Below are 12,753 nucleotides of genomic sequence, written 5' to 3' on the forward strand. Positions count from 1 at the left end.
GCAGACTTTGCTGCAGCATCATTAAGTCCAGACTCACCATCAAGCTCTCCCATCCCTGCTCCAGCCCCCAGCCCCTAAGCAGGGTGCCTGACACCTGACTGTTTTCAAATTGGCACCAACCCTCCTTACAACCAGTGGTTCCATCTGATTCCAACATTGCAATAACAAAGTGAGACTTGTGGTTTGGGCTGTAAGAAAATGGTTCTAAAAGAAGAAACATATTAAAAAGCTATAATGAGCCCTAACCGGTTTTGCTCAGTGGATAGAGCGTTGGCCTGCAGACTGAAAGGTCCCAGGTTCGATTCCGGTCAAGGGCATGTACCTTGGTTGCAGGCACATCCCCAGTAGGAGGCGTGCAGGAGGCAGCTGATTGATGTTTCTCTCATCAATGTTTCTAACTCCCTCTCCCTCTCCCTTCCTCTCTGTAAAAAATCAATAAAATATATTTTTAAAAAATAAACAAAAAGCTATAATGAATGCATGCTGAGCTCCATAGTAATTTCAGGATGCAATGGATTAAATTTATCTACACATCCTTACATTTAATGTTTGCATATGTTTTAATCGCAGGAGTACCAAGAGGACAGGAATGACCTTGTGATTTCAGAGACTGAACTGAAACAAGTGGCTTACATTTTCAAGTGTGACAAGTCTACCCTACAGATAAAAGGGAAAATAAATTCCATTACAATTGGTAGGGCAGAACTATGGCTCTATAGTTACCGTGATGAGTTGCTTGTATAAATGTGATGTGTATATTTAGTGGAGTGTTTTTTTCCTAGACAACTGTAAGAAGTTTGGTCTGGTGTTTGACAATGTGGTGGGCATTGTGGAAGTGATCAACTCTAAGGATATTCAGATGCAGGTAAGTGCCCTTTAATCCTGCTCTGCCCCCAGCATGGCTTTGCACAGACCATCCAATCTGCCTGCAAGAGGCCCTTCGTGTCTGCCTACAACACTCCTGTTCCCTTCCCTCTAACACAGCTCTATCATCACCTCCCCTCTGAAGCCCTCTCTTACTTCCTAGGCAGTGTTGATTCATCCTTTTCAATCTATTAGAATACATTCTAGTGTGCATTCCAAATACTGGTTTACCACCTCTATTTCAAAAATAGCTCATTAATCTTTACAGCCCCAGAATTTGCAAAGTACCCGCACATAGTAAGTGTACAATAAATGTTTGATGAGTAAGAGATTTAAATGAATCAACTAATGAATGAACAAAAAATACCAAGAGATTCTCCAAACATAATAACGCCATCCTGAAGACAATTTTCCCCCTCAGGAAACTATTGATTCTGAGGAAAAGCAGGGGTGGGGAGGGAGGTGTTTTCTGAAGAGTCAATGAGATCAGATATACAACCTGGAAAATAGGGTAGAAATTGAACTTGCAAAACAGGAGAAAATCTGCATCCCTTTAATAATTTTGATTTAGCTGAATGGGATTTTGTACTATGCAAAAAGTTAAAGGACTTCTTACCTTTGGCCAAGTATAACTTATTTCTTTGATTACACTCTTTTCATATTGCTAATTACCCCTTATTATCTGATATTTCCTAGTAATGTTTGTTAAAATTTTGTTCTGGTTTTATAGATCTTTCTTGTTTTACTGGGCTTTTCATCACTGACACTTTAAAAACATTTTTTTTTAAATATTTTATTGATTTTTTACAGAGAGGAAGGGAGAGAGATAGAGAGTTAGAAACATCGATGAGAGAGAAACATCGATCAGCTGCCTCCTGCACATCTCCCACCGGGGATGTGCCCGCAACCCAGGCACATGCCCTTGACCGGAATCGAACCTGAGACCTTTCAGTCCGCAGGCCGACGCTCTATCCACTGAGCCAAACCGGTTAAAAACATTTTTTATTAAATGTATTGAGGTAATGTTGGATAATAACATTAATATAAATTTCAGAGGTACAACTTTATAATATAACATCTGTATACTCCATGGTTTGTTCACCACCCAAAATCTAATCTCCTTCTGTCACTATATATGTGACCCCCTTTACCCTTTTCACCATCTCCCCACCCTTTTCTCCTCTGGTAAGCATCATTCTCTTGTCTGTCTCTTTCTTTGTTTGTTTTATTTGTTCATTTGTTGCTTTTGGAGTCAATAAACACAAACTGTAAAGAAAAGGACAGATGACTCTAACTACATTAAATTCAAAATTATATAGTAAAAGACATCAGACACAAAGCTGAGAGACAAGCCATGGGTGGAAAAATGACACTTGTAGATAATCAAAAAGGATTGTAACCAGAATTTATAAAGAACTTAACACAAATCATTACGAGAGAAAAAAACAATAGCCCAATAGAAAAATGGGCAAATAATATTAAGGCAATCCAGAGAAGAAAAAAACTGAATTTTTTTAAATATATGAAAATATTCATGACCCACTTAACAGAAATAGGAATACAAATTAGTACTATAATTACATATATCTTTTCACACTCAAAAGTTTTGCTTTTAGGCTGTCTTTACTTTACAAGGGACATATTAGCTGAAGCTCATGTATGTCACAACTGTGAGCTTACGGACTGTGGTATATTAAAGTCTCATGGTACAGAGGTTGTTAAAGAAGTGCAACAATGGGACCTCTGATACTTTGGTGTTAGGAGAAGAAATCTATCCCCCTCACTGTGCAGAGTAAATTGGCACCATCTAATAAAGTCAGAGATATTCATAGCCTGTGCCCGATCAACTTCACTCTTAGGTTTGTGCACTAAAGAAGCTCTACGACATACATCCGTGAGATGTGTAAAAATGTTTATTGCAGTATCATGCATAACAATAAAAAAAACAATTTAGCCCTAACCGGTTTGGCTCAGTGGATAGAGCATCGGCTTGTGGACTGAAGGGTCCCAGGTTCGATTCCGGCCAAGGGCATGCACCTTGGTTGCAGGCACATCCCCAGTAGGGGGTGTGCAGGAGGCAGCTGATCGATGTTTCTCTCTCATCGATGCTTCTAACTCTCTATCCCTCTCCCTTCCTCTCTGTAAAAATTCAATAAAATATATGTTTTAAAAAAAACAATTTAAATGTCCACCAACTGGTGAGTGAATAAATAAATTCCATTAATAGAATATTGTACAGCAGTTAAAATGTATGAACTATAGTTACATGTATAGAAACATAAATCTCAAAAGCAACACTGAGCAATAAATGCAAGTTACAGAATCAGACATTGGCAATGTGTCCCTTTACATAAAGATTGAAAACATGCAAAACAATACGCACATGTTAATTATGCTTATGAGGGCTCAAGGTCACTTTACTCAAGGGACAAACACAGAAGGTTATATAAACGCAGAATTCAGAAGAGTTAGTTACATCTGGGAGGAGAAAAAGGTTGGTGAATGAGGTGGTGGGTGGTAATCTTCAAAGATATTGTAAGATTACAGTCCTAAAAAAGGCAAATAAGCCAAATGCTCAACTCTGATAAGCTGTTTGGCAGGCATATCCATATTTATATATTTTTACAAGATTCCTTCTATGTTTAAAATATATCATAATTTTTTAAGGATATGGTCAGGATTTCTAAAAATAATGTGGAAGGGTAAGCCATGTTATCTGTAATTCAGAGACAAGAGACATTTTACTGAATACTTTCTGAACTTTTGAGTGTTCAAACCAAGTGAATGTCATTATCTATTTAATACATTTACTACGTTGTTTTAAAAGGGCCTGGACACAAGAGAGACAGAAAGCAGATTAGTGGTTGCCTGGGGTGAGGACAGGGATTGACTGTAAATAGGCACCAGGGTTATTTGGGGGATGATGGAAATGGCCTAAAACTGAATGGAAGTGGTGGTTGCACTACTCTGTAAATTCACTAAATATAATTAAATTGTACACTTAGACTAGGTGAATGTTATGTTTGCAGATTTTACCTCAATACTGTTAAAAAGATTGAAAGGGAGAAAAGGGCATGGACCAAAGTTAATATGATTTGATCCAGCAATTCTAGTTTTGGCAAACTATCCCAGAAAAGAGTGCATGTTATGAGAGAAGAGACTAGGGTACTCCATGGAAATTTTGGAAACTTTTATGGAGAAATAAATTTTTGAAAAGCAAAACTCATCCAGAAACATGTATTAAATGCCGGAGCACTGGCCTGGGCATGGTCACATGTCACCTGCCACTCAGCAGAGGAGCTACTCTTTGGCCCAGTTCTGATAAGAAGCAATCTCTGTTCTCAAAGTGTTCACAGACTACCAGGGGGAAGGGCGTGTGTATAACCAACTCTCTACAGTATCGACCAAAATGCTGTGGAAATGACAATTCCTACCATATCGGGGCTATTTCTTAAATTCTACTATTGCTTTTCAGATTTTCAGGGCGTTTCAGCATTATCAACATAATACTAGTATAGCAATATATAAATACACTATAATAGCATAATGTGCTGGCCTCACCCGGTCTCATAAGCAAACCACCTACGACTCACTGGCAATTTATTCCTTTGCTATTCATACAGTTCTGGTCAGTACGTGTATGCTCTTCAGCACTATAAAATACACAAGTCTAGATTGCCAAAACATTATTGCTGACACATTTTTGAAATATAGATATATGTATTATTATTCTATTTTATTTATGGCAAAGCACTGTGCTTACCTGACCTTGAACTACCTCTGCCTTTTTCTTTTTTTTTTTTTTTACCTGGAGCTCAAGTCCAAATCAGTGTCCAGTTTCTGTGGAGAGAGGAGAAAACAGAGAAGTGTGGTGACCTGGCTAGACTCCCCCAAAGGAATTCTTTACATCACCTGCACTATCAACAGGAGTTGCTCCTTTGGTTTGCAATCCAGTCTTTTCTTCAGGGTGAAAGAGGAGATGTCTTTATCGCTTCAATTACCATTACAAAAAGGAAAATTATAGAGATGTAATATGGTCATTTGGGGCAACAGTCTACCCCTATAGAGATTTGGGGGGGGGGGAATGTCTGAAAACTGACTGGTAAAAGAGACATTTAAGGCTGATAGAAATTTTTATAGCACTTAGATTTTTGTAAACAATACAAAGAATCTCCTCCTCTTGTGTATGGTCCCTTTTACCTATACAATGAGTGGCTTGAACGAAGTCTCCAGTTTTCACTCCTGAAATGAATACATTTCAAAATACCTAGACCCTCATTCTCTCATTTAAGCTTCGTATTCAGCCAGTGAGATTTTTATCTAGCAAAGGACTTACGTGAAAAGAATTGTAGTGTTTCTTATTTATTCTTATTTAGGTTCAGGAGAAATCTCAATTACAAGAATAATTTCTTTGCTCTTAAATGACAATATTAGCACTTGTTTTTAATCCAACTTTTACAGAGATTTGTCAAAACTAAAATTTTAAGCACATAAAGGCAATGCATCTTGTTACTTTTTATCATGAAATCAAATATATGTTTCAAATCCACTAACAGGGGTGTGAGACTTTTTCCTCAACACTTAGCTGCTGTTTTCAAATTATCCCTTTATTTTGTCTCAGGAAAGAGACCCTGAGGTTTGACAATCCCCTTGTGTGGTCCTTTCATTCTGTCCCCAAATGACACCCACCAATTCAGCCTGGAGACCGCACCTTTAACCAGCCTCCAGCTCTGACCCTGCTATTCCTAACGCTTGGTTAGGCCCTATGTGTTGTATGTATTTGGGAATATTGTAATCTTTATTTCTTTGCTTAGATTATTTTTTTTCTATTTCAGGTCATGGGGAAAGTGCCAACAATTTCCATTAATAAGACAGAAGGCTGCCACATATACCTCAGTGAAGATGCATTAGACTGTGAGATAGTGAGTGCCAAGTCATCTGAAATGAATATACTTATCCCTCAGGACGGTGATTATGTAAGTACCTTTCAAAAGACTAAAGAATTGTTCTGGAGCCTTTATCGTTAACCTTCTTTGAGATTGATTCAATTAGCTTCCAATCTATGAGCTTCATTTGTAGCCTCATTCACAGACAGGAAAGGCATTCCGAGAGTTGCCTTTGCATAATTAGCTGCCTAATATAATCCATATCTTCTTCCCTCTTAATTTCCTTGACTACACTCACTCCTAAATTTGTGACTCAAGGCAGTTCACTAATCATTAGCGTAATGGGCTAGCTTCTATCAAACTGTACAGCGTACATCGGAGTCCATATTAGTTGGGAGTAAATATTGTCCTTTGCTGTGGCGGAGGCAGACAGAAACGAGGGAGAAATGCTTTGGGGAAAGTGGAGGGGGGAGCAGTAACAATAAGTAGACCAAAGCATGTCGTTATTCTTATGCCAGAGGGTCTCAAACTCAGCACACGAATTCGCTAGGAAGCTTCATGAAAATGCCTGCTCCCAAAAGGGATTTGGGAGACTTGGAGCTGAGAATCTGTATTTTAGTAAGCCAACAGTGTACCCAGCAACCCTTCAGAGCAACACTAGCCTGAGTGATTTTGCCGCCATTTATTTTCTTTGCCTCCTTTCCCCGACAGAGTGTGCGGGTGTCCTCACACATTGCCAAGGAAGTATAAAGAAGCATATTCTCTGCATCCCCAGTGCGGTGGACCTGCCAGTTGTTACTGTTTGGAAGCAAGGACTGCTTCCCACTAGTCATTACTTCTGAGATCGTTCCCTGATTCTAACTGTGCGAGGGGGTAGTGAAGCAGGGAGGGTGGGAGAAAACATGACATGGCTGGCACACGTTTGGATGTAGAGGCCCCCATCAACCTGTGGGTCAATCAACCAACTATCTACACCACTGTCAGCACTTGGGTTAATCTCCTTAGACAGACAACATGACTGTTCTCATGTTCTTTCCTTGCAAGGCATTTGATCCTGTCCAAAACGTCCATGGAGACACTTGGCTCATCCTATATAATAAAAGGCTAATATGCAAATAGACCGAATGGCGGAACAACCGGTTGCTATGACACACACTGACCACCAGGGAGCAGACGCTCAATGCAAGAGCTGCTCCCAGGTGGCACTCCCACAGGGGGAGTGCTGCTTAGCCAGAAGCCAGGCTCATGGCTGGCGAGCACAAGGGCAGTGGCAGGAGCCTCTCCTACCTCTGCAGCAGCGCTAAGGATGTCCGACTGATGGCTTAAGCCCTCTCCCTCTGAGGAGAGCCATCAGTCAGACATCCCCTGAGGGCTCCCAAATTTCGTGCACTGGGCCTCTAGTAGTAAATATAATCCTGCTCTTCTGCAAAATTCAAATCCTAATCCACCTACCTAATTCCATGTGCTTTCACAAGCCAGGCTACTGAGACAAGAAGAGTGATTATTGGCAATATAGCCTCAACACAATGATGGGGTCAATAAAACATGGTACTATTCTTTATATATTAATCATGTAAACCAAAACTAGAAATGAATGTTATGGGCTATTTGAACTCAAGAATGTTTTCTAAGTATGGACAGGACCATGCCTGCTAATTCTCCTTTCCCCAGTTCTCAGTAAGTTCTCCAGCACTATCCAGACACACCTACATATTGCAGCCTATAGTTCATTGTTTAAGTGTAAAAAACAAGACTCTGCCAGCACTCTGCTAGGTCTATGGACAGCCTAACCCTGGGCTAAAGGAGGCTCTTTGCATGTTCTCCACCTAAAACAAACTACTGAAGTGCTATAGCCACTAAAGAATGGCCCCAGAGAAGCGAGCCAAAAATGAGGGTGAGGCCTGGCCTTTCCAGCTATTTAAGCAGAAGGCTCAGTTGCATGGGGACTGGATCTGCTAAGAAAAGTATTGGGTTTGGATGAGCACTCCAGAGTAATTAAGCTACAATCCATGGGCATGGGATCCAGACATCTGTATTTGTTAAAGCTTCCCAGATAATTTCAGTATGGAGCCAAGAGTGGGATCCACTGATCTAAAGAATGAGTACAGGTCAAAATCTGAGCATGAAAATGTAGTCTTCCCTCTCTTCCTAAATTACCTTGTGCCCTCTGTCCTAGGCCCTCTTCATGCATTTTCCAGGTGGAGGTCATAGAGAGCAATACAGAAGTCCTGCTGTGGGCACTATCATCTGGCAATGGATGGGAGCAATGATTCATCCCAAGAGAAATCTGCCATCATATCACTCTCACTTTACACCCCCAAAAAAAGTTTGGAACAGCTGCAGTGCAGTTATTATCAAAGAGGTGCCTTCACCCCAGAGTAATATTCTTTTACTCATCAAGAAGAGCCCCAGAAGGGGTATTGGCTACACACACACACACACACACACACACACACAAGTTCATTAAGATTGTGGCTTCTTTGCTTCATCAAAAGTCTTTACATTGCAGATTTCACTCAAGAAGAATTCATCTCTCACTATAGAAAGGACCTTCCCTTTAAAACAGTGGTTCTCAACCTGTGGGTCGTGACCCCTTTGGGGGTCAAACGTCTCTTTACAGGGGTCGCCTAAGACCATCGGAAAACACATATATCCTATATAATAAAAGGGTAATATACAAATTGACCATAACAGCAGAAAAACTTGGAATGACTGGTCACTATGACACACACTGACCACCAGGGGGCAGATGCTCAATGCAGGAGCTGCCCCCTGGTGGTCAGTATGTTCCCACAGGGGGAGCTCTGCTCAGCCACAAGCCAGGCTGACGGCTACCAGCACAGCGGTAGTGGCGGGAGCCTCTCACATCTCCTCAGCAGCGCTAAGGATGTCTGACTGCCTTGAGTGCACAAATTTTTGTGCACCGGGCCTCTAGTAATTACATATTGTTTTGTGATTAATCACTATGCTTTAATTATGTTCAATTTGTAACCATGAAATTGGGGATCACCACAACATGAACTGTATTAAAGGGTCGCGGCATTAGGAAGGTTGAGAACCACTGCTTTAAAATAAATAAATAAATAAATAAATAGCTTCTTCCAGAGGAAATAGTTGGATCCTACATCTAGGAAGATATGGACTCATGTGTGTATCCCACGAAACTTCACATCTCACCAATGGTGAGCACAGGCATCCATTATCAGACAGTGTGGTTTCAGCAGTGCTGTGTGTACAGAAGTCCAGGGAGGCCACAGAAGCTGGGGCCAAGGACTACTCCTCCTCACCTTCCTTATTCATCCTCTTCTGAAATGACTGGAGAACCTCTCTGGGGAAAGGAGAAAGTTTAAACTACTTTTATTTTAGTTATTCTGCGTGTGTGTGTGTGTGTGTGTGTGTGTGTGTGTGTGTGTTGCATGTGTGATGTATGTGTGTGGTATGTGTGCATGTATTTCACAATGGGAAGAGTAGGGTGGCAGAATGAAGGGTAAGAAATTGATGCATAACCTGAAGCATATCTTTATATTTCATCAAAGAGTAGCCCAGTGGCCCCTGGGAACTTGTTGAAAATGCAGATTGCCATTCTCTTCCCCAGATCTATGAATCCATATCTGCATTTTAACAGTTGATTCCTGTACATGATTGAATTTGGTAGAGAATCATGGGTAAGAAAGGCTGTCTAGGTGTGAAGTCTGGCTGTTCTACTTGCTAGTAACGTCATCTAGATAATAGCTTAACCTCTCAGGCCTCTGTTTGCTGCAGATGGCATCTCAACAGTATCTAGCTCACAGGGATGTAGGCGATTAACTGAGTTCACATACTAGTATATCCAGTGCTTTAAAAATGTCTGGTTCTTGTCCAGTTTGGCTCAGTGGATAGAGTGTCCGCCTGTGGACCAAAAGGTGCCGGGTTCGATTCCAGTCAAGGTCATGTGCCTCGGTTGCAGGCTCCTCCCCAGCCCAGGCCCTGGTCAGGGCACATGCAGGAGGCAAACAATCAATGTGTTTCTCTCACATCAGTGTTTCTCTCTGTCTTTCCCTCTCCCTTACACTCTCTCTAAAATCAATGGAGATTTTAGGTGAGGATTAAAAAATATATATCTGGTTCTTAATAAGTCCTAGCTTTAATGATGAGGCTCGCAGACAGTCACAGAACTGATCCATGACTATGCAAGTCTTCATGTGACATAGAAGTCTTCTCCATGATACAGGTTTGAGTTCCACAAAATGACTTTGTCCATCGTATGACACTAATCAGCCTTCCATCTGTTTGCAAAAGGAAGCCTTCTTAAATAACTGAGTTTTCCTTGCCTTTTTCCAGAGAGAATTCCCTATTCCTGAACAATTCAAGACTGCATGGGATGGATCCAAGTTGGTCACTGAACCTGCAGAAATTATGGGTTAACCTCCAGAGAGACCAGACCCCCTGACCTGTATCACCCCACCCCACCCCTCAAAAAAAAAAGCAGCGTTAAAGACCTAGAAGTTGCAGTCGCTCCTACTGCTTTAGCAGTGGCCTCCAACAATTCTGTGCTATAGAAACAGCATCATTTCTGGCATGCTTTCATGGGCATTTTGAAATATTTAACATTTCTTCATGATTTGCTTTTGTGTATGACTTGAGTTCCAATGATAACTTGTGAGCATTATGCATTTAAAGGGGAAAAAAAGAATTCTGTTCCCTTCATATCATTAGCACAGTAGCTGATAAGTAAAAATATTGCATGGTTCACTTTTGCACTTATGTTTAATTGCTAGCTGGAAAATAAAACCTTCGAGAATCTAAGATGTACATTTTTACCTTTAAGACAATCTCAACATGATGTAGCAGTAGTATGCTCTGAAAAATTTGCCTTTTTTTTCTTATTTTTACCACATGTTCACCTTTATCAGCATGGATACACTGTCAGCATGAACACATATTTCAACCCATGTTTTTACAGAACAAAAGAAAATCCCATACAAAGGACTATATCCAGTTTCTTGGTCTTTGGGACACCTGTATTCTTTGCAGTTACTAAAAACCAAAAGTCAGGTCTCATGATCTGTCTTAAATATTTCCACCTGTCGTTTGGAAAACTTGTCGTTTGGCATAAAGATTTTTATGCCAAAAAATTGATGAGTGGAAGCTGATATGTTACCTTACAATTTTGCACTAAGATCAAGCTCAATTTTTGTTTTCCAATTATGCACCTGTTAAATATCAGATGCCTTGTAAGTGATGTCTTTAATGTTATATTATAGACCACTTTCTTCTTTTCCACTTGCCAGACTTGCTAACCAGTCTCAAAAACAAACATGAAAAAGCCATAAATGTATTACTTCTTCCAAAACCCAAGGAATCGTTTGTTGGTTTGGCTTGCTGCTCCTATTTTGTAGTATTGATAGTACATGCTTTTTCAACATAGTATGATACTCTTTTGTATGTTTTTAGTACATAGGGATGAAAACCTGCAACTTCTTAGATCAGATATACTGAGTTATAGTATAATGCTTGCAGACCAAACACAAGCATATATATTGTGCCTATTACAGCCTTTGGAATACATTGTTTCTGTTTTTTTAAATATCTCTATATCCATATGGAATTAAAATTACTAATGCTCCTGTACCAAGGTTTTGCAATAAAAGTTTTGTCTATATGAATAATGTTGTGGCTTTAGTAAATATCTTTTTTTCAAATGTAAATTTATTATGAAATAAAGTAATATTCTAATTGTTTAAATGCTATGATGACTTCTGGGTATTAAAGCTCTTTGTTTCTCCTTTGATTTGCCTCTTGCTCATCTGTCAGATTTAGGAAAGATAGCTGTCTTTCTGGTTGAATTAAAAAATATGTCCAGCATGCCCTCACCTTCTCTGAAGAATGGCTTCTCTGAGATACATATCACATAAAGCCATTTGTAGTTGGAATAGTCAGTCAGGAAATTCTAGAATTGTTTTATAATTCAAGGTCTCTTCACTGAGAAAACCTCCCTCATAGATCTTAGTTAATGTAAACCCCAGAAAATAAATTTAGTTTATAAGTATTACATACTAGAGGCCCGGTGCACGGATTCATGCACTGGTGGGGTCCCTTGGCATGGCCTGTGGGGATCAGGCCAAAACAGGCAGTCCAACATCCCCTGAGGGGTATAGTAGTGCTGAAGCGGCAGGTGGCTGGGGAGGAGCCCGAGTCCAGGCCGGGTGCCATGCCACTCCCACTCATCCCAGACCCGCTGCACCTGCCGCTGCCACCACTCAGTAGGCTCACTGCCACCCCGCTGCAGTCTCTGCGCACCCGTCCTAGGGCGATACCAGCACGCCCATGACTGAGAAGTGGCTGCAGGCTCATGCCCAGTCAGTCCCAATGCTAGTACCGATCCTAGTCCCAGTCTGGTTGGGGGAGGGGCACGCAAAGGGAGTGTCCACAGGGGAGGCTTGTGCTGCTGCAGCTGCGCTCACCAGCCATGAGCCCAGCGTCTGGCACCCGTTGGTCAGCTGAGTGGTGCTGACCACCAGGGGGCAGCTCCTGCATTGAGCATATGCCCCCTGGTGGTCAGTGCACATCATAGCGACTGGTTAAACGGTTGAACAGTCACGTAGGCTTTTATATAGAGAGATACTGTATGTTTTAATGTATAATATAAATATAAATAACTTTTATAATCAATCCTATATAATAAAAAGCTAATATGCTAATGGCCATCACACTCTCACGCTGTCACACCATAACGGCTCAGACACTCAACACTGGGGAGAGAGGAATGGGGACCAGCCAGGCACAAATGAGCTCGTGAGAGAGGAATGCGGACCAGCCAGGCTGTGGCCTGGGAGAAGGACAAGCTGCCCGCCCTGCAGTCCCAGGCACCAGTGGCTGCACCTACACCTGTGGCCTGGGAGAGGGACAAGCCACCCACCCTGTGGTTCCAGGCGCCTGTGGCTGTGGCCCGGACGAAGCTGCCTGCTCACGGTCCCCTGTGGCTGTGGCCAGCCTGGGCAAAGCCAGCCTGTGCCCTGGGTGC

At 41.3% G+C, this 12,753-nt stretch overlaps 1 protein-coding gene across 1 annotated transcript in view; it reads left to right on the forward strand.

Moving 5' to 3' along the window:
- The window catches only part of CAP2 (CAP, adenylate cyclase-associated protein, 2 (yeast)), a 148,252-nt gene extending 136,773 nt beyond the window's left edge, over positions 1-11,479 (forward strand). The window contains exons 10-13 of the mRNA XM_006764072.2: positions 571-694; positions 783-865; positions 5,700-5,840; positions 10,071-11,479. Of these exons, the coding sequence (XP_006764135.1) occupies positions 571-694; positions 783-865; positions 5,700-5,840; positions 10,071-10,154 (432 nt within the window). The 3' untranslated portion in view covers positions 10,155-11,479. The remainder of the gene's footprint in view (positions 1-570; positions 695-782; positions 866-5,699; positions 5,841-10,070) is intronic.
- The last annotated feature ends 1,274 nt before the right edge of the window (positions 11,480-12,753 follow it).

Source organism: Myotis davidii, unplaced genomic scaffold, assembly GCF_000327345.1.
Source record: "Myotis davidii unplaced genomic scaffold, ASM32734v1 scaffold279, whole genome shotgun sequence".
Taxonomy (NCBI): Eukaryota; Metazoa; Chordata; class Mammalia; order Chiroptera; family Vespertilionidae; genus Myotis; species Myotis davidii.